The sequence below is a fragment of the Peromyscus leucopus genome, chromosome 3, assembly GCF_004664715.2.
Source record: "Peromyscus leucopus breed LL Stock chromosome 3, UCI_PerLeu_2.1, whole genome shotgun sequence".
NCBI lineage: Eukaryota > Metazoa > Chordata > Mammalia > Rodentia > Cricetidae > Peromyscus > Peromyscus leucopus.
In genome coordinates this window covers 45,320,485-45,343,272 of record NC_051065.1, presented here as the reverse complement: position 1 = coordinate 45,343,272, position 22,788 = coordinate 45,320,485, and the positions used below count along the sequence as shown (strand labels likewise).

The 22,788-nt window shown below is 41.4% G+C and overlaps 1 protein-coding gene and 1 pseudogene across 1 annotated transcript; both read left to right on the top strand.

Annotated features, from left to right (window-relative positions):
• The first annotated feature begins 17,341 nt into the window (after positions 1 to 17,341).
• On the top strand, positions 17,342 to 18,675 carry LOC114697968 (annotated as a pseudogene).
• A 2,817-nt stretch (positions 18,676 to 21,492) lies between these two features.
• On the top strand, positions 21,493 to 22,451 carry Tas2r41 (taste 2 receptor member 41). The gene has a single exon (XM_028876420.2). It carries the CDS (start codon positions 21,525 to 21,527, stop codon positions 22,449 to 22,451), a length of 927 nt encoding a protein of 308 aa, XP_028732253.1. The 5' UTR covers positions 21,493 to 21,524.
• Positions 22,452 to 22,788: the final 337 nt, after the last annotated feature.

Below are 22,788 nucleotides of genomic sequence, written 5' to 3'. Positions count from 1 at the left end.
GAAATGGGGCAGCTCTCCCATGCTCATATCTTTGGGGCTGGCTCACCCACATCTGAACTAACAGGGCTGGCTTTATTGTGCCACTCTGGTGAGGCACAGAGCCTGCTCTCCTGCATGTTGCAGCTGGGGGTCAGGGACAGTTCTCCTGTTCTTATGACCCCAAAGCCAGCTCTTCCACCTGTCCCAGGGGTTGATGGGTGTGTGTGTGTGGGGGTGGGGCAAGGTATCTCTCCCCCATCCATACCACAACAGGACAGGTAGGTAATGGGGACAGCTCTCCCATGCTCACAATTTTGGGGCTGGCTCACACATTCCTTCAGGGTTGTCTCTATTGTGCTGCCCTGGCAAGGTGCAGGGCCTGATCTCCTGAATGTTGTGGTTGGTGGGGGGGTCAGAGATGGATCTCCCTCACTTATGACCACAGGGCCAGCTCTCCCACTTGCCTCAGGCATTGATGGGGAGGGCAAATCTCCTCTGCCCATGCCGCCATAAGGCAGATGGATAATAAGGACAGCTGTCCATTCTCACAATTTCAGGGCTGGCTCACCCACACCTCCGCTAACATGGTTGGGTCTATTGTGCGGGGCCTGCCCTCCTGAATGTTGCAGCTGGTGGGGGTCAGGGACAGCTGTGCTGCTTTTATGATCACAGGTGAGCTCTCCCATATGCCCCAGGCATTGATGGGAGAGGTGGTGCGTGCAGTTTGAGACAGGCTTTCTCTGTGCTACAGTCCTGGCTGCCCTGAAACTCCTTTTGTAGACTAGTCCTGGAACTCACAGAGATCTGCCTCCCAAGAACTAGGATTAAAGGCATTTGCCACCACTGCCTGGCTCCTCTCACTTTTTAACAAGAATTTATTGGGGCTTGGGAAATAGTTTGGCTGATAAAGTACTTCTGCGTGTGCTCAGTCCTTAACACTGCATAAGTGGCATGGTGGTATGTGTCTGTAACTCTCGCTCTCAGGAGGTGTGTGTAGAGGTCCAGAAGTTCAAGATTATCCTGGGCTTTACAGTAAGTTTGAGGCAAGGATGAGATATGTGAGACTCTTTATAAAAACAAAAAATCCCAGTCAAATTAATTTAAAAAGAATTTATCCAATATCTATATCGGACGATCTAGACATACATCTGTCTACTGAGTGATGGGCATGTGGAAGCAGGGTATGAACATTCAAGAAACTTTTCATGCTGTATGGAAAGTTTTTTTTTTTCTTCCTGTATGCATGAACTAGTTGGAGGAATGCAAGACCATGAAGAACTAAAGTGACCATAAGTCAAGTTCTAACAATAGTACTCAGAGAATTCTAAAATGGAAATTATTTAGGCACAGCCATTGCTTAGCATGATCTATTTACAATACGTTGCTGTAAATTTTGTTTGTTCAGATACCACATCTTGGAGAATTTCCATCCATTTCTTATAATAATTTATCTGGCTTGACCAATGTCACCATAGTGTTTTTGCCCAAATGCTAACGGTTTGCCTCCCTGGCTCCTCTTTGTAGGAATCACTCAGGTGAAAAACGGGCATTCTGCAGATGTAGAAAGCCATATGAACGTCCCCCAAGAGGGAGGAGAGCTGGGAAGGGAGCTGAGCCTTTGAAGTCAGATCAGAAGCATGAGGCAGAGAGCAAGCAGGATGTGCCTTCTGCTACTTCTCCCAGGGTTGGCTTCTGTCACACGACTTGCAATGAAGCAAAGTTTTAATGGTCTGGATGACTGGCCTTAGTTACAGGTAAAAGACTTGACGGTGGGTTTCAGCAGTGAGGGGCCTGGATGTATTTTGAGCTTCAGTAAGCTGAACTAAGTGACACAACTTTCAACTACAAATAAGACTTACTCTGTTTGAAAATGATGGGATCAAGGCTGAGGATGCAAGGTCTGTGGTGGGTAGCCAGTTATTTCTGAGTATTTTAATTTTTATTTCTCGTCATGTGAATGAAATGATTATAGAAGTGATTGAATAAGCTAGTTAAGATAGAATATTGGCATGGTACTATTAATCACTGTTTTGCATATAGTGATGGTTTTAAAAATGCAAAATTACTCCTGTGTCAATAGACTATTGTACCTTTTGTATCAGAACAAAAGGTGTGTGTGTGTGTGTGTGTGTGTGTGTGTGTGTGCATGTTGTCATGTGTGACACATATTTACATGTCCAAGTGGAGGCCAGAGACTGATGTTTAGTGTCTTTCTTGATCACTGCCCACTTTATATTGAGGCAGAGATCTCAAGACTCTTGAATGCAGAGATCACTGATTCATGTAGTTTAAGTGTCCAGTTTGCTCTGAGGATCCCCTATCTCCAATTCTCCAGTGGTAGGATTGCAGGAAGGGCCACACCTGCTTGACATTTATGCCATTGCAGGGATTTGAACTCTGGTCCTCACACTTGCATGGCAAGTACTCTACCTACTGAGGCATCTTGCCTGCTCAAATGAAGGAGAGATTGCTTTCTATCTCTGGGGATAAAGGATTTAGAACTAAAATTTGAGGATAATGGTTATCTGCTCTGCTGACAAACTCTTGGGGCCTTATGACTTGGGTCTCCACTGAAGGCAGGTTCCTTCCAGTCCTAATGCAGAAAGACCACATTATGTGCTGCATCATGGCAGTCTCATCAACCGTGGACCACAAGTGTGATGGAGGTCTCACAGTATAATGAAACTAAAAAGTTCATAGAGACATTGTAACTCAAAGAATTACTCATGTGTTTGTGGGGATGGTGGTATAAACACATCTGGTGTACTACCAGTCATATAGAAGTACAGCATAATTCCATAGATATGCAATACTTGATAATGAAAATTAATGACTATGCTACCACTTTATGTATTTACCATGCTTTATGTTTTACTGTTAATTTAGAGTGTACTACTGTGTGTAAACTGAAACCTCACAGGAAGATAATATGCACATTCTGCCAGCAACAGCCTTACACATCTTCATTTGCCACATTTCCTGATTGCATCAGGAGGCTCTGGGGAGTGACCATGCAGGTTTGGGTGAGTGTGCTCTGGGAGGTGCATGCCAGGTGAAACTGCCGAGTGACTCATTTCTCAGAAAATATCTCTGTTGTTAAGCAATGCATGACTGTACTGTCCCTAATGGTGAGAAGTTTCAAAGGGGGAAGAAAAATAGGTAGTCTCAAGATTTATAGTTAGAAGAAATCTGGCTTCCTAACCACTCTGTAGTATATTTAAGGAATCTCCAAGAAACTGGGGGAAGAGCTGACTTTCTCAAGTTAGACCCAGGGTCTTATATGTAGGTGAATAGTAACATTCCTTTATGGCCACTGAGTTTTGTTAATCTATTATTGTTAGTATTATAACTGTTCTCTAAAAGTCATCCTCAACCTTCGAAACTGAGACTAGATTTCAGTGCCTCAACAGAAAAGACTGTGTAGCATATATTTGACTTTTTGTCAATATGCAACTCATGCTGGCCTCACACTTGGGCTCTGCCTGTCATTACTTCCTGAGTGCTGGTATTACAGGCAATCACTATGACTTAGTTATTCTTCTTCTCATGTTTTTAAAATAGTCTTCCACTTTATTATTTATTTAAACTTTACTATTCATTTATTATATATATGTAATATATATACATATATACATATACATTATATAAATTATATATAAAATGGAAGCCACAAGGGTGGATGTGTGGAGGTAAGAGGACAATTTTCAAGAGTCACTTTTCTCCTCCCACCTTCTGGGTCCCAGGGATCAAACTCAGGTCATCAAGCTTGGTAGCAGTTGTCTTTACCTGCTGAACCATCTCATTGCCTCCTTGTATTTTTCTTTGTGAGACAGAGTCTTGCTATGGAGCCCAGGGTGGCCTTCAACTCCTGATCCTCCAGTCTCAATCTCCAAAGAAAAACATCTTTGCATTTGAGTCACATGTGCAGACCCCTCAGCAGTATATGAGGAAAATCAAGAAGATGGAAATGTGGATATCACCCAGCAAGATGAGAGCATTTCCACTTTTGCTATCATAACATTTATCAGAGGATTTGCCAATCCAGTTTCCTTAGATTACTAAATACTGAAAGCATCTGCTTCAAAAGATATGCTCACAAATGAAGATCATCTCAAAAAGGAAAAGCAGCTACCCCTCAGTCATCGGACAGGTATTCTTTTGTGCCGTTATGTGGAAGTTGAAGGAAACCATGTTTGGCCATTGGAGAATGACATGTTATTGTAAGACCCAGAGCCATGTCTGTAGTTTCAGCGTGTGTTCACGTGAGTCAGATTTTACACTATATTCCGCAAACATTCTTTGTGCAAATCATTTTGAGAATGAGGAATTTAATGGTAACACATACTTTGTAAGGAAGGATCAAGCATCACAGTTAATTGAAGTATTTGTAAGTATAGGCATTGATAAGATACGCGCGCGTGTGTGTGTGTGTGTGTGATATAAGTGTTTAGCAAATTTTTAAGCAGGAAAGAGGGGAGACATTGTAGAGCACCCAGCATGTAATGAATACGAAGTCCTTCACATGTGGGGAGCAGCTTGGATGCTGCTTTTTGGAGCACCACTTCAAGATTCTGGAAAATTCCCAAGGCAGTGTGTGCCTCGCACATGCTCCTGTGCCCTGCTTTCCTCTGGAGAGCACCTATGGCTAGCTCTGACTCTCTCACATCAAAAGAGGCCCAAAGTGACTGAGTTTGGGGCAAATGGTCCCTGTTCTGACATCGATAGCATTCATTCTTGGGTGAAACTGAAAGAAACCTATGATGTTTTCCTTACTTCCCTGTTCACATTTGTTTTCTTCTTTTCAATGCTGAGCTCTGGCTTTTGTTTAAAGTCTTCCGCGAAGCATGGAATTTGGAAAGTCCACTGGTTTCCCGATGAAAACACTGCTCCTGACATCTTCCCTCCAACCTGGGTCAGCCCTGGGGCCACTGTTTTGTACCCAAACTGTTAGTCCTATTGCTTTGTCTTTGTTTTTGATGCTGTCATCCTTCAAGGAGTCCCCTTATTTCTCTTCTGTGTTTTCCTGATCACCCTGGCAGCAGAACAACCAGTCATGACCCAACCCTGAGAAGTAAAGTTGCCAAACTACCAAGAAGTTTCCTCACTTTAGTTTTGATTTAATATTTTGGAATGGCTTCTATGAACTTAGGGGATCCTGTGGGGTCAGGACCAAAGAATTCATAATAGAGGAGTTAGGGTCATTGGCCACAGCCAGATGTCCTCCTAATCTCTCATTCCTAAAACACAAAGGAGAGCCAGCCACTTGGATTTTCTATATCCAGTGCCTTCCTAGGCTTCCTGATCCCCCTTATAAACAAGCAGAGATGTGCAAAGGGGAATGATAGTTGCTCAGAGATGAACCCAGAGGTGAGCAGAAGTAAACCAGATGTCACAAGTGACAGATCTGAGAGTATGAGTGACACTGGCTTGCAGTCAAGAGTCAAGTTCAAGTGGTCATTCTTCCTTCTCCTTATGTGATGACTTTCAGAAGGGCATTCCCATCACAGTGCTTCAGATTCCATAGCCACGGAGGGAAGTGGAGGTTGTGGTCCTCAGATGTGGGTGGGTAGTAAGACAACAGTGCTGGTGACTGGTAGTGGGCACACGTGTCTGTAGGGAGGGGCAGAGCAGATGTTCTGAAAGGTTTAGTTTGGCCAATTAGTCAAAATAGAGGATTGGCAGAAGCACAAAAGCAATTAAGTCTTCCAAAGATTAATATACAACTCTTTTAAAGTGGTGGTGGTCAGCCCTGCTCCGCCCATTCTTCTACCCTCTTCCCGCATGTTTGATTAATCCATTCTTCCTGTCATAGGACCTTACAAGTTTGGGCTAATAGGTAGACAGAGGCATTTAGTCTTTGTGAAATACATCAGACTTATTCCATTCCCACTCTGAGAAAATGTGCGACACTGAGTAATTTATAAACAACAGACATTTATTTTCCTGCCACTCCAGAGGCTGAGAAGTGTGAGATCAAAGGACTGAGTTCCTCATCTGGGGAGAGCTTATTTTATTGGTGACTCTTTTACTTCATGTCATCTTCATAACGTGGAAGGTGTAAGAGCAAAAACAAAACAAAACAAAACAACAACAAAACGGCAGAAGGGCAGACGGCAGCTGTGTTCCCTTCAAACCCTGTTATGAGGGCACTCATCCAGTTCCCATGGCTTCATAAGTTCCTCAAAGTTCCACTTCTCAATGCCATAATATTGATAATGAACTTTAACATGAACTTGGGGTGACACATGAAGGTCATGCCAATATCACATATTGTTTAGCAATTTAAAAACTTCCATGTCCTTTTTTGGTAATATCACTGCAGAAAACTTAGAATATTGAGTGTTACAGAGAAAATTAAAAATCTCTATAGATCCCTTGAGATTATTGCAGTTAGCACCCACTACCCTTTCTAGATGCTTCTTCTCACTCTAAATTGTGCTGTGTGTGTTCTACAAAAACATATAGTTCCAACATATCAGACATGTAAACATAATTCTACAAAGTTAAGAAAATACATTTATATTATCTTCCAATATGCTGTGACTTTTTGTCTGCAGTGACAGCCTCAAACATCCCTTTCTGTGACTATGAAAAGAGAGTTTGACATATAAAAATAAGTGGGATGCCTAGAAAATATCAAGCAATGAATAACAAGCAAAGAATTCTTTCCATTCCACGAGAGAAATCATCTGTTTTGACAGATGGCAGAGTTCAGGACAAGCAAATACAGGGAAGTATGCTGTAACACAAGAAAAGTGCCCATACAGTGCTGTGGAGTAAAAATATTTGATTAAGTCAGTCACTAACAGAATTATATTTTTACATCATCACAAAAATGTAAATGGAATTAGAATGAAATAAACACAGTGAAGTGTCTGAACTGCTCCATCATGGTGCTATTCCACCCTTCAATGGACCCCAAAGGTCTGAATAGGCACAGATTTCAGGCAAGACCTTTATATTTTTTGCTCAGTGTTTGGAACCTACAAAGTGCACCACGAACTGATCCTTCCTAGTGTCCTCAGCCTGGGCTTTTCTGCCCTGTAACATCATGTCCCAAGCAGCATGTATTTAGGTAGCTTGGCAAGATGTATTATTTGAAACTGCCACAGACACATGTTTTATTATCCCAGACAGGCCCAGACATTGTGTTAGTTGGCTGGCTGTCACTTTGGAGATGTTTATTATGACTATTTTATTTTGCAGAGTTTTGTATCATTTCAGTGATAATCTCTCTGTTCTATCACACATACAGTGAAGTGGATTTGATGACTTTGACATAGCAGACAGAGTGTAAGAATCACAATAGAAAAAATATCCAAATCTAATTAGAAGATTTTCCTTTAGTGAGCCTGAAGAAGTCATGTATATTTTTTGAACATTTATTTATTTATATATATTTTTTTTTTGGTTTTTCAAGACAGTGTTTCTCTGTGTAGCTTTGAGCCTTTCCTGGGACTCACTTGGTAGTCCAGGCTAGCCTCGAACTCACAGAGATCCACCTGCCTCTGCCTCCCGAGTGCTGGGATTAAAGGCGTGTGCCACTACCACCCGGCGAACATATTTTTTAAAGCTATGATTGTGTTGATTCCTAGCCCACTATATGTTGTAGTAATAAACTGTGATAATGGAGATTAACTGATTATCATTTTACACATTTCATAAATGTTGTTAAAATTCAAATGAAGATGATATTTTTCAGTCAAGAAAATGCTGGTGCCAATATCCTATCCAAGCATTTGGATAAAGGTATTTGCAAAATTACCTTAAATTCTTATTAAAATCTTAAATAATAACACAGAGGCAAGTAATATGCTCTTTCTGTTCATTCCTAAAGCTAGTCAATGGTCTGCACTGCAGGCTTCAGAGAACTTGCTAAAGAGACTAAATTCATTCTCTATTGCTACAAAATAGATGTCAAGCTCCATGGTTTGAACAACACCAACTTTATTAGCTCGTATTTCTGTAGGCCAGTACTCTATGTTCTGCCTGGCCAGAAACACTGCTCATTGTCCTGGGCTTGATTTTGATTTTAATCTGAGTCTTGACGTCCTCTTCCTGGGTCACTGATGACTAAGAATTGATTTCCTCAGCTACAAGATTAAAGACCTCATTTTAAAACTGGTTTAACATTTTTGACAGTTTCTTACTTGTATATAATGTATTGTGATCATATTCACTCATTATCTTCTCTTATGAACCTCCCATTCCTGTTGACTCCTTCCTCCCTCCTACTAGCAGCCACCCCATCCCTGTTTTCACATCTTGTGCATATGGTTATAGTTAGTGTGTGTTCATGATCACAATGGCTATACCATATTTTGAAGCCATCATTTTATAGTATTCTTCCCCAGTCTCTGGATCTACAGTTTTCCTTACCCTTCCCATGATGTCCCCTGGCCTTGGAGCTGGTGGAATAGATGTCATATTTAGGGCTGAAAACTCAACAGTCCCTTATTCTCAGCACCATTTGTTACACTTGAGTCTCTGCTTTGATGGCTGCCCACTGTCAAGTGAGATGAAGCCTTCTTATCTACTTCATGTCAGGGAATTGTACTCAGTATTTAGAAACCACCAGTTCCCTGCCACATGACCTTTATAGACACTATCAGACATTTGATTTACTCCAGGCTAGACTGAGGAGGACTTTCTGGCTTTCTATTTTCAGCTATCAGAAAACAAACAAACAAACAAAAAAACCAAAATGCCTCTGCCTTTCAGTTGTAATGACTAGGGTCACTTGACCCTAGCTTAAAACACTCTCACTGGGCAATCTATGTTATAGCTCATCCATGAATGATGATGGGGCATTGTGATGGCATCCTTGTTGAGAACTGGTATTTTTAGGGTGGTATGGCCATAAGTGGCATCCTTGAATCCATCTGGAGTGGGGAGGGGTTGGCAGAAAGTGAAGTGGGATGCTGAGAGTTCAGAGGTGGGAGATTTGGGTGTCTACTGAAAAAGTCAACTTCACAGTGATCTTTTTGAAAAGTTAATGATTTCTATTCCTACAAATGTGGCCCCATGGTGGTTTGAAGAGTTTGGGATATTACAGGTTTAACTTCTAAGTCTAGACTTGAGAAACATGAGCATACATGAACTACAGTTAATGAATGCCTCGTTTGTAGCAATGAAAGCAACCACTGCTGACATCTGTGTTCATTGATGTTTTCTGTCTCTTCTGTGGGAAAATTTCTATTCAAATCTTTTGATGAATATACTCTTTGATAAATGTGTATGATGGATTCTGGTCACATTCACCCTTCCATCCTTTATGATTTTCCACTTCATCTACTCTCCTCCTCTTCCTCCCAAGTTCCCACCTCTGATATGATTACTCTTTTTTTCTATTGCTGAATTTTAAAAGCTCTTTACATTTTTGGAATTTTGGAATTTTACAAATTCCTTCTCGGATCTGTGACTTGTAAATATTTTTCTCTCACTAGGTGGTTGTTTTTCAGGTTATGATGTCAAAAACACTTTTAGTTTTGATTAATTCCAATTTATTTTTCTCTTTAGACATTTATAATCTGGTATTATCACCAAGAATACTTTGTTCCATCCAGATTATGAAGACACACTCTTCTGGTTTCTTTTTATGAACTTTATAGCTGGAGTTCTCACGTTTAAAGCCGTGACTCATTTTGAGTTTTTGGAACCAACTTATCACCATTCTTGAAACTCACTGAGTTTTTGTGAAAATCAAAATATTAATATATTTAAAGCATTTTGGATAGTACAGGAGGAGGCATAGCAGTCACAAGTACAAACTTGTGGTTATTATTCTTTATCATTTATTACAGTCTGCTTGTTTTTCTCTCCCAAGAGACTATCTCAGTCATTATACCAACACGCCTGGTCTATTGTCTGACAGACGTGTGATGGATTGATTTTGTTGAATGGATGGATAATAAGCAGGCCTTTTCTGATGAAATAGTCAGCGGGCAAAGCTTTGGGCAGATGCTATTCGCAACACTGATTATTCTATTGTAGTTGACTGGGTTTGGAAGCTGTCTTAGTTAGGGTTTCTATTGTTGCAATGAAACACAGAGACCAAAAGGCAAAGGGGGAAGAAAGAGTTTATTTGGCTTAAACTTCCAAACTGCTGTTCATCATCTAAGGAAGTCAGGACAGGAACTCAAACAGGGCAGAAACCTGGAGGCAGGAGCTGATGCAGAGACTATGGAGGGGTGCTGCTTACTGGTTTGCTCTCCATGGCTGGCTCAGCCTGCTTTCTTGTAGAACCCAGGACCACCAGCCCAAGGATGGCACCACCCATCAATCTAATTAAGAGAGTAGAATGCCTTATGGTCAGATCTTACGGTAGCATTTTTTCAATTGAAGTTCCCTCTTTTCAGATAACTCTACTTTGTATGTTAAGTTGACATAGATTAGCCAGCATAGAAGCTGAGAGCAGCTCAAACCTTAGAACATGTTAGTCACATGTTCTTTGGAGATATCATCCCAGAGAGCATGACCTAGAACCTCTGGGTGCAGATCAATTTGGGGATCTAGCATGGAACCTTTTAGGCATGTTTTTCATTCTGGGCTGACACACCCATCTTTCTGTTTCCTCTATCTTTTGGAGGAACCTCTTTAATACTAGTTTCAGTCCTCTATAATACTAGTTGGATTCTTGAGCTTTCAACCTCTAAAAGCTGAAGGTGTAATGCTTACTCCAGCCCCCTTTACAGTCTCCACCAAGATTTTCTCTCAGATGATCTCATCCAGTTTAATAGCTTTAAACACCATGTAAGTGTTGAGTCTCCAAACCTGTTACTCCAGCCTTTGCTACTCACTGAGGTCCAGACTTACATTTCAATTGTCTAGCTCATGTCTCAACTTAGATATCTAACAGGCATCTCAAGTGCTGCAGGACCAAAACAGATTTCCACCCACAGACATCTTCTTCTATTCCTTCTCATCTCAGCAATGGACTCCATGAAAGTCTCTCCAATGACAAAGTTGAAACTTTAGAATTGGTGCTAAATTTTTCTCCTTTTCTTACCCCTATTGATCAGACAACTTATATCAGGTTTACATTCATAATTCACCAGCATCTTATTGCTTTCCTTCTCTCAGGTTTCTTCTACCTGAGGAGAAGCTCTGATCTGCATGTACAGTCCAGGGTAGTACCCTCTGTTTTCTTCCACCCTAGATCTGCGCAAGATCTGTTATTCATACAGTTGTCTGGGGGACCAACTTAAGAAGATAAACTTGATTGCATTACTCCTTATTTTAAACCCTCAAATGAATTTAAATTATACTAGAATAATATCCAAATTCCTTCCCAGGACTAACAAATTTTTTGATGCTGCTTTTTAGTTACATGCTGCTGAAATTGATATTTCTTTGGGGAGCAAAGCCTCAACAACATGAGAATTCTTCTGTTTAGCCTTCCATACTTTCAAAGTAGGTACAATAAACAAACAAACAAAAAACAACAACAAAAAACAAAACAATTAAACAAAACACCCTGTTCCAATGCTTTTGAAGTCCTTTGATAAAAAAGTGGAATGCTGAGATGATTAGGGAGAGAGGATTTTGTGGAGAGTAAATAATTGATGAAACTCTGTTGATTCTCCTCTTGTGGTTTGTGGAGAAAGACAAGGAAGTCTTTCTTTTTACCTCAAAAACTTGTGGGGATCAGGAGTGTCCATCATGAAATCAACAAAACACACTGTGTTGTCTTCAGTTGTGAGTCATAACAGATTTGGGGTCTTGATTCCATCAGAAGGATGTAGAGAGGGGGTGCTGGTTAGTTTTTGTCAACCTGAGACATGCTGACAAAAGTTATATCATCAGGGAAGAGGGAACCTCAACTAAGAAAACAAGTCCAGAAGATTGGCCTGTGGGCAAGTCTGCCATTCGATTTCTTGATTAACGGTTGTGGTCCAGAGTTATACAAGAAAGCAGACCGACCAAGCCATGAAGAGCAAGCCAGTGAGCAGCCCTCCTCCATCTTCAGTCTTGAGTTTGCCCTCACTTCCCTCAGTGATGGAGTATAACCTGTAAGCCAAATAAAACCATTTTCTCCCCAAGTTGCTTTTGGTCATGCTTATTACAGCAATAAGAACATATACTAAAGTACAGGCAATACACAGTCTGATTGCATTTTCTGGATTAATGATTGATGTGGGTGGGCCCCTCCCATGCAGCCAAGGATACCCAATGGGGTCATGATAGGTTCCTCAATAAATTATGCCAGGGAAACTGGATATCCAAGTGTAAAAAGGTCCAGTAGGGAATCTTCAGGTCTCAGAAAGAAACCCAGGAAGGAGAAGGCTATATTAATTGTTTTCCAGGCCTGGTAAGCACAGAGTCAGATTCTTGTACTGGTCCCAGTAGCTTCCTCCTGTCCTTTTTCCAACTTCAGCATCAGCCTGTCTCAGAAGGGTTGAAGCTGCCGCTATATTGCTATCTAGGATTCCTATATTGGGATGGTTTAAGGATGCTTTACTACTTGAGGTGATCTTCTGATAATCCAGGTGATCAGAATGAAAAGAAAAGCTATGCATTCTGCCTTGGCTTGTTTTCTTTCTTAGAATCAAGTTTAAAGTAATGGTGAGGGAGGATGTTACAGTTAGATAATATTACAAGAATGAATGTTCATGCAGTGCAAGGCTCTGCTCCCCTGGGCTCCCTGGGTCTCTCAGCTCACATATATTGTCTTGACAAACTTTCCCTTAACTTTCTCCCTGTCTCCTGTAAGTACAAAGGAGCAACGTTCACTCTCCAGCAAACTCCAGGAATCTTCTTTTATTTTCTTCAAAGAACTAGTAAGTATTTGAAAACACCTTGTTCATGCCCTTACATTCTATAGGACTTCTGTGGCAGCAAATAAAAGTGCTTACATGTTGTAGAATATTAATTTTAAGGTGTGTTACTTTTGTTTATGCTGTGTTTGTTTAACTCTATGAAGCTGTGTTACTGTGTCTGTCTAAAACACCTGATGTTCTAATAAAGAACTGGCAGGAGAAAGGATAGGCAGCGCTGGCAGGCAGAGAGAATATATAGAGGGAGAAATCTGGGAGAGAAGAAAGAAGTAGCCAGAGAAGGAGGAGGACATCAGGGGCCAGTCACCCAGCTACATAGCAAGCCACGGAGTAAGAGTAAGATTTACAGAAGTAAGAGAATGGGAAAAGCCCAGAGGCAAAAGGTAGACAGGATAAGTGAAGGAAAGCTGACAAGAAATAAGCCAAGATAAGGCTGGGAATTCACAATTAAGAAAAAGTCTTCGTGTGTGATTTATTTGGGTGGCAGGCCTCCCAAAATAGCAGAAACAAACAACAACACTTATGCATATGTGCTGCGTGCTAGGCATACACCTTAGTACTAGAGTGCATATGAGTCCCCTGAATCACAACAAACAAACGTCCATACATTTTATTTAGTAGATAAACAAATACATGAAAAACAATGTAAGATCTATGATAGTGATAAGACTGCAGGTCCAGATGATTTCAGAAGAATTGCTCTTTTTTTTTTTTTTTATTGTAGATTACTGATTTTCACACAGTGGTAGTAGGGTTCTCTGGATCAAAGTTGTTGATAGCAACTGGAAAACACAGTAAAAACTATGTCTGTAATGAATATGTCAAGACTTTTTTCCCCCTTATCATTATTACCTAAAACCATCCCTGGGAGGCCTGCTCTTTTCTGAAGGGAAATGGAGAAGGGATGGATCTGGGGAAGAGGGGTGGTAGTGGGAGACTGGGAGGATTTGGGGGAGGGGAAACTGTGGCTGGGATATAATATATGAGAAGAGTAAGTTAAAAAAAGGAAAAAAATCTAGCACTTTACTTAAATAGTATTTATATTGAACTAGGCACTATAAACAATCTAGAGATGTGCATACAGATGTGCACAAGTGATATGCCACTTCTATTCTATTGTGTCAAGGGACTGGGGCATTTTGAAGATTTTGGTACTCATGGGAGGTCAAGGAATCATCCCACATGAATATCACAGGAATGTCTTGGTCCCCTTATGTAGCTTGAGTTTTCCTGCCTTGCCCACAGTCAGGACAAATCTCTGTCACCTGCCAGTCCCACAGCCGCTCAGATCCAACCAAGTAAACACAGAGACTTATATTGCTTACAAACTGTATGGCCGTGGCAGGCTTCTTGTTAACTATTCTTATATCTTTTTTTTTTGGTTTTTCGAGACAGGGTTTCTCTGTGTAGCTTTGCGCCTTTCCTGGAACTCGCTTTGGAGACCAGGCTGGCCTTGAACTCACAGAGATCCGCCTGCCTCTGCCTCCCGAGTGCTGGGATTAAAGGCGTGCGCCACCACCGCCCGGCAACTATTCTTATATCTTAAAGTAACGCATTTCTACAAATCTATACCTCGCCACGTGGCTGGTGGCTTATCGGCGTCTTCACATGCTGCTGGTCATGGCGGCGGCTGCAGCCGGTCCTTCTGCCTTCCTGTCCTTTTATTTCTCCTCTCTGTTAGTCCCGCCTATCCTTCCTGCCTAGCCACAGCCGATCAGGTTTTATTTATTGATCAATCAGAACAACTTGACATACAGACCATCCCCCAGCACAGCCAAGTGCAGACCATCTCAAACACCTGCACTCAGGCCCATGGTCCTAATCATCCTCTATACGGACCTGCTGGGTAACGCCACAAAGAACCCAAGAAGGGCTCCCACAGGACATACATTAACATCCCACAGCACTTCCCCTTTTCTTTTTTTTAAAAAGGAAGGTTTTAACTTTTACACATCTCCAAAGCCAGCTTGGTATATTTGGGAATTTGGGCGTAGCTTCTCTTACTACTTCCTGCTGGAGGGGGGCGCTGTATCTTATGGGAACACAAAGAATATTTAAGGATCATGGAGTAGTCCGTGAGGCTGTATCGTCTGAGCCAGTTGCCTTGAAACAATTCTGGATGTTGAATCATCTGGGCCATGGTGTCATCAGAGACCTTTCAGGTGGTCTTGGCTGGTCAAACCTGATGTATCTTAATCTGGAACAAATCCATAGCCTCTGGCTTTCTGTAGAGACAAAAGCAGAGCCTCTTTTCCAAAGCAACACATCCTTAGACATAAATTTCAAAATTGAAATACCTTTAAAATATACACATTGATTTAACTGAGCAGTCTTTACAATCACATGTCTTTCTGCAGTTAAAAATCCCAAAGACAATATAATCCAGACTCTCTGTGTGACCCTTATGCTGTGGGGATAACAGTTTTCGTATTATTAGTTGGACTAATTTTCTCACATGACTCTTTCATGATAAAAATCATATTCTAACAGAATATGTGAATGCTTAAAAACAGCCATAGACAAATCAGAACACATTGGAAGTATTAAACAGAAAATCTCTTAATATAGTTTAACTTGAATATGTTTTCACTCTGAAAATATTTTTGGAACAAGATGGCAGACTAAGGGTCATAATCCAAGTCTTCCCACAAAACAGTAATAACTTCCTCCTGAAAACAATTGTTCTTGGAGAGTTCCAGAATATAATAAGCTCAGCTATGAAGCAGAGTACAAAAGCTAGGATGGCTACACAGAAAAAGATAGGGAGCATTGAATGTGTTTGATCCTTGCCAGCAATCATCACAGCTCAATGCACAAGAGAAATATTCAGCTGCAAAGGCCCCATCAGTGGAAAGTAGAGCAGGAGGCCCCTGGTGCCCTCCACTGAGCAGCCCTTCCCTATCAGAGACACCAGAAGCTCCTTCCACTCAGGTAAACTGCAGTTTTCATCAACTCCAATCTCAGCTGGTGGAGCTGCCCAGAGTCCTTCGATCCCTCTGCCCTAGGGCCAGGGCCATTACATCACCCAGAGCTGGAACCACTATTGTCCTCCCCATAACTAGAGGGCGATGTTCCATCTAGACTGTGACTTCGTATTTACACACACTTTAAGACTTCTGCTTTTGCTTTTGACACAGGGTCTCATGTAGCTCAAGTTGACTTTGCACTCACTGTGTAGCTGTGGAGAATTGTGGACTCCTGATTCTCCGGCCTCTTCCTCCCAAGTGCTAGGATTACAGGAATTAACCATCATGCCTGGCTTGTTTCTCAATGTTTATTTATTTATTTTTTTTGGTGTGTGTGTGTGTGTGTGGTTCTTTTGAAAACCAAGTTTGTAGAATCTGGGAAAGATAATTGCTTCTTTGAGTATGCAGAAATCACAACCAAGATTATATGAACATTAAAAAAAAATCGAGGAAACATAACACTAAAGGAACACAAAAATTTCCAGTAACCATCCCGAAAGAATGCATACAATACGGTACTGGAATAAAACAAGACATATAGACAATGAGACACAGCAGAGAGCTCAGATACAAGTTTATACACATATGGTCAACTGAATTTTTACTAGAGTGCCAAGAATATGCAGTGAGGAAAATAGGGTTTCCCCAATAAATGATGCTAGGGAAAGTGGGGAAACAGGATATGCACAGGCAGAAGAGTGAAGCCAGGCCCCTACATTACACAGCTCACATACAAAAATGACTTAACATAGGTTAAACACTCAAGCTTAAGATCTTAAATCATAAAACTGTAAGAAGTGAAGACAATCGAACACTCCCTGATGTCGATATGGGTGCTGAGCTTTAGAGCATCATTAAAATAGAGAAAGAAGGTTCTATCAGACTAAAAAGCCCATGGACAACAAAGGAAATAATCAATCCAGTGGAAAAAATAATTGTTCTTCAGGCATACAAACATCACACACAAAGCTATATGGGACCTGGAAGATCAGAGAAACACAAAACAGAAGTAACACAATAAACTTCCAGTAACTAGCCCAAAAGAAGGCAAACAACACAGCGCTGGAATAAAACCAGACGTATAGACCAATGAGACACAGCTGAGATCTCAGACACAGGTTCACACACATGCAGACAACCAAACTTTGACTCAGGTGCCAAGAGTATGCAATGTGGAAACAATGGTTTCTTCACTGAGAAAGAAGAAAATTGTAAGGGAATTATACAGCTCAATGGCAAAATCATCCCCAAACAACCCGATTTAAATGTGAGCAGAGGATCTGAGGAGATGATAGTTTTCAAAAGTGGCGTACAAACACACAAGAAATTTGTGAAAATGTGCTTAGCATCGTCTGCTTCAGGGAAATGCAAATCCAAACCACGAAGAGGCATTACCTCACACCTGTTAGTGGTTACCAAAAAGAGATAAATGTTGGGAGGAGGCAGAGTAAACAAGTCCCTGTATGCATTGGTTGGAATGTAAATTGGCACAGTCAGTTTGATAAATAATGTGGATGTTCAGGAAAAAAGAAAGAGAAAGAAAAAAAAAAAACCCAAACAGAACACTTTATTATTCGACAGTCCCGTTCCTAGGTTTTTGTTAAATCTCAATTTTCTGTCACTATAACAAAATACCTTAGACTGGGTAATTTCTAAAGAGAATGGTTTAGAAGCTCAGGATATGGCACTGACATTTGCTTAGCTTCTGGTGAAGGAAGAAAGGTAAGCGGGTGTATGTGGAAGAGAATCCCACATCAAGAGACTAGGGAGACACCAGCAGCACTTTACATTCCCAACCAGTCCAGTCCTACAAGATTGAGAACGTGCATGAGAAAAAGACTTCATCTCTCCTAATGAACTACTCACCTCTGAAAGTCCACAACAGTTTTTAACATGGCCTCATTGGAACTGAGGTTCAGCATGAGTTTTCGGTGCAGAACAAACATATCCAAACCAGAGCAGCCAATGTCCAAAGGAAGTGAAATCACTGTATCAGAGCCAGCAGCATTTTTATGTCCACCAAAGCCTCAGCTACAGTAGCCAAGACATGGAGACAAAATAAAAAAGTACTAATCAGTAAATGGGTAAAGAAAACATGATACATGACCAAGGTAGAATATTATTCAGCCTTAGAAAATGAATTACTGGGGAGCGTCATAGTCAGCTGCACCCAGACAGTAGGAGCTTCAGCCCCTGGAGCAAGATGGTGGTGCAAGTGCTTTAGTCGAGGAAGCCTGCTGTGGCCAGCTGCCCCTGGCAACTTCCTGCCCAGGCTCACGAGAGTGACATCTTCAAGTTACAGAGCTCAGGAGGACAGCTGGCTAAAGTCTTTATTTGTCAGAGAGGTTGATCCAAGAAAAGATCAACTCTAACCTCCTAGCCAAAAAAGGAGACAAGCAGTCTGTTACAAGTTACAGTTTCACAATGTTAAGTCCAAATGCCTGATCGCGTACAACAAAATTTATCAAGAAGTGTTACCAAAGACCCAAGAAGACAAGCTGTACCCTTGTACCTTGGTGGGGATATGGAACATATGGTGTGGCGAGCAGGATCAAGCCGTCCACCTCTGGAGAGATGAAGGAGGCTATCCAGCCCTCATAGAGGTCATAAATAAACTCAAAGAAAACCAGGAATTTGTAAATATTCGTGGGCCAGAAGTGACATGCTTCTCTCCAGAAGGAATCAGCTGCTGTTGCAGTTCAGTTTCTGGAATGAGTTGGTGCTGAGATCAGGACCCGATATGAACAAACTCAGGTCCTACCAACTCCGACCAAAAGCAGTGGTTGAATGGGGCAATTATTGCTTATAAAGATCTTCAGACCAGAGAAGAAAAACATATGGAATGCAGCATGGCACAAGTCTGGCTGGAGGAACTGATGTATGACACGGTTCCACTTATTCAGGACGTGGAGTCCAGAATCATGATCCTGCTCAAGACCTTGCCCCTCCAGTGAAGCTTCCATGTACCTATACAGATTTCCATGATGAACATATGTCATGAATTCATTTCAACCATTCATCAAATGAAAAAAGAAACCGAGATGTAAACTGCTGTACATAGCTTGTAAGATCTCTTTTCTGTATGATTTCCATAATCATGAAGGGAAATCAGGAGGATTGGACTAAGTGGAGTAGCGCTCTGAAACATCCCTGCTTACCAAATGTTATTTAGCCTCCAGCCTTTCAGGATAGCATGATAATTTGGAGCCAAGCGTGGTAACTTGGTACTCAGGGAGCTGAGGCAGGAGAATTACAATAAGTCCTAGGTCAATCTGGGCTATGTGGAGAGTTTCAGACCAACTTGGATCCCTGGCTTACATAGTGAGACCCTGTCTCAAAAACCAAAATTAAATTCGAACCGTCTCTGAGTGAAGTTCCAGCTATGAAGAAGAATCAGCGATTTCTTTCTATTTAAAAAAAAAAATCTCTTTTATGTTTACAAATTTCTACTGATTTCCTTCCTTCAGGAAGAGATACAAATTATATCATGTTTCCCTAGCAGTTTTTTCTGAATCTCAAACTAGGAACACATTATAAGTATACCCAATGGCTGACAACGTTATGATTGTCAGCCAGTGGGCTGAGCTGGAAGGGTGGTCATGGTGCACCTGACCAGTAATTCAGTCTCCGCCAGGCACTGTGTCTTAAAGGGGTTTGTATGAACCAGTGCACCACATGTGATTTTGGAATAAACACCTCAAAGAGTATTAATTTTATTGTAATATTTTTCTATAAAACCAGTAGCTCTTGGAAAAGAGATTTTATTTTGTAAGCCACTGTTTGTGACCTCTGACCTCTGGTTCTATTTTGGTAAGTTCACAGGAGACACTTCCAAGATCTTGTATGACAGGCAGTACACCCTGGGTCTAAGCTGGCATAGAGCTTCCTATTTTGTCTGTCTCCATTTAGTTTTGTCTTTTAATATAGTGTGCCAATTTTGTGACTGTAATCATGTGGATGTCCCACTGAACTGAAGAATTATGTCTGCTCTACAAATTGGTATGTGTAAAGTAAAACCTAAGTCCCCTATCAGTTGTCTAATTTTTGCATGTATGTGAATGGTTTTCTTCAAGAACATACAAAAGTAAATAAAATCCTCTTAAATTAAAAAAAAAGAAATACTCATATTTGGAACAACACAAATGAGCATTATGCTGTAGAAGACATTAAACTAAGCAAAGAACTCTAGACATAGAAAGATAAACACTGCAGAACTTCACACGTAGAAACTAAAGTAACCGAACTTGCAGATATCAAGAGTAGAGTGGTGTTGCCAGGGATCTAGGATGTGAGGATGAGTGGAGAGATGTTGGTCATGGGGTACAAAACTTCAGCTATGCTAAACAACTCAGTCCTGGAGGCTAAATGTACAACCATGTGACAGCAGCTGGTCATACCGAAGTACACACTTGCAATTTGCTGAAAGAGTAGGTCTTATGTGTCTTTGTCACACATAAAAGTCATTAAAAAAACGTAACTCCCTGAGATGATAGACATGTTAAAGTAGTTTTACTTTTCAATGTGGTCCTGTAGGGCTGTCTCTAATGTTGATGTTGGTAGAAAAGGGCTCACTTGTGCCTTCTAAGCTGTGGTTTCTCATTGTGGTAGACAAATCTAAGGTGGCCTTCATGAACACCAACCCTGACTTTTGGAACTTTGTGGATTCTTCACTTTCCCAGTTGCTAAGAGCCATGTCTTGATTCTAGGCAAAGGAATCCACCCTGTAACAGAGGTGTCTAGTGGGTGTCTAGTCAATAAAACAGGCAAAGGAGATCTGTTGAGATTCTAGAATGTGTTATTTATGTCTTGCTCATACCGCACCCTGCTGGTCTAATGAAGTCAGTGACCATTTTTAAATGGCTCATTTTGCAAAGATGGAGGAGAGCCTCTGTCTCAGTCTTTATGGGACCCAAGTGCACTCTAAGCAATATCCATTAGGAAACAAATGCACTCAGTCCTGCAACCACAAGGAAGTGTATTCTTTCCCTTGAAAGAGTTCAGTTTAGATGGTTATAAATTACTTATAACATAGGGAATTTAAGTAGAGATTTGGGTAGAAAGGTAGACTGAGGTATTGACTTTGAAGGACTGGCTATTCATGAGTGAGGGTAGATATGTGGCAAGGACACTCAGCTAAGACTGACTTCTTTAGTGTCACTATTTTTGCTAGGTATCCCTCTGTACTAGATATCTATGCATCTAGGTTCGTAAGTATCTATCTATCTATCTATCTATCTATCTATCTATCTATCTATCTATCTATCTATCTATCTATCTATCTACCTGCTATCTATCTATCTATCTACCTGCCTATCTATCTATCTATCTATCTACCTCTATCTATCTATCTATCTATCTATCTATCTATCTATCTATCTATCTATCTATCTATCTATCTATCTATCTATCTACTTACCTACCATTCTACACCTAATAGAAAGATGAATGGTCCTATAATCCAATGATAGGATAAGGATGGAACTTACTTACCAAGACTAAAATCCCTCCCCACTGATGCTATTCCAAGCACGATAGGATAGGATGTAGGCAAAATCAGAGAAGGCAAATCATGAGCAGCTGTTGCCCCATGGTACCCAAGCCCAGGGGATATTTGCATCATATCTGAGCCCAGAGCACACCTTTGATCTACTGCCTGAGCATCCTTCGCATTGAAGTTCTTGCTCAGATGAAGAACCCAACTATTTATCTCCAGTCTCTATAAGGGAGTGTGAGGGACTGTAGATAGGGGCAGGGAGGAGACCAGGAGCCACAGCAACTAGCGGTGATTGGAGGAGGGGCTGAAATGCTACCAGCACTGACAGTTTTCTTCATGTTGATCTTTGTCTTGCTTTGTCTCCTGGGGATCCTGGCCAACGGCTTCATTGTGCTGATACTGAGCAGGGAATGGCTACGTCGTGGTAGGCTGCTCCCTTTGGACATGATCCTCCTTAGTTTGGGTGTCTCCAGATTCTGCCAGCAGTGCGTTGGGCTAGTGAACAGTTTCTACTACTTCCTCTACCTGGTCGAGTATTCCAAGGGTCTTGCCCGGCAGCTCATTGGTCTCCACTGGGACTTCTTGAACTCAGCCACATTCTGGTTTGGCACCTGGCTCAGCGTCCTGTTCTGTACCAAGATTGCTAACTTCTCCCATCCTGCCTTCCTATGGTTGAAGTGGAGGCTCCCGGCACTGGTGCCTTGGCTCCTGCTGGGCTCTATCCTGGTGTCCTTCATCGTAACTCTGCTGTTCTTTTGGGGAAACCATGCTGTGTATCAGGCATTCTTAAGAAGGAAAATTTCTGGGAACACAACCTTTAAAGAGTGGAACAGAAGGCTGGAACTAGATTATTTTATGCCCCTGAAACTTGTCACCATGTCAATTCCTTGCTCTCTCTTTCTGGTCTCAATTTTGCTGTTGATTAATTCCCTCAGGAGACATACCCAGAGAATGCAGCACAATGCCCACAGCTTGCAGGACCCCAGCACCCAGGCTCACAGCAGAGCTCTGAAGTCACTCATCTCCTTCCTGGTTCTTTATGCACTGTCGTTTGTGTCCATGGTCATCGATGCCACAGTCTTCATCTCATCAGATAACATGTGGTATTGGCCCTGGCAAATTATTCTTTACTTGTGCATGTCTGTACATCCATTTATCCTCATCACCAATAATCTCAGGTTTCGAGGCACATTCAGGCAGCTACTCCTATTTGCCAGGGGTTTCTGGGTGTCCTAGAAAGCATGGTCTCTTCATCCAGACCCTTTGAAGAGACTCAGGTGAGGGTAACCTCCCTTGGAAGTGAGCTCACCTTCATGGACATGTCTTCACAGGCAGACATGGGGGTCACACTGTGGACATCCCTCCTTGGGGAAGAGGAGAGGAAAATACAGGGACTCTGAGCATTCTTCCTTAACTTGGGATATTATGAAAATGGAGATTCTGAATCCTGGAGAGCCAGTATTGACCTAAAGTATGAAATACAATGTGTTCTATTGCTTCTATGTCTGTTATTCCTTTATTACTGATTAATTCTTTAGGTAAAAGTCTTGATCAACTGGATCACCTCATCTCA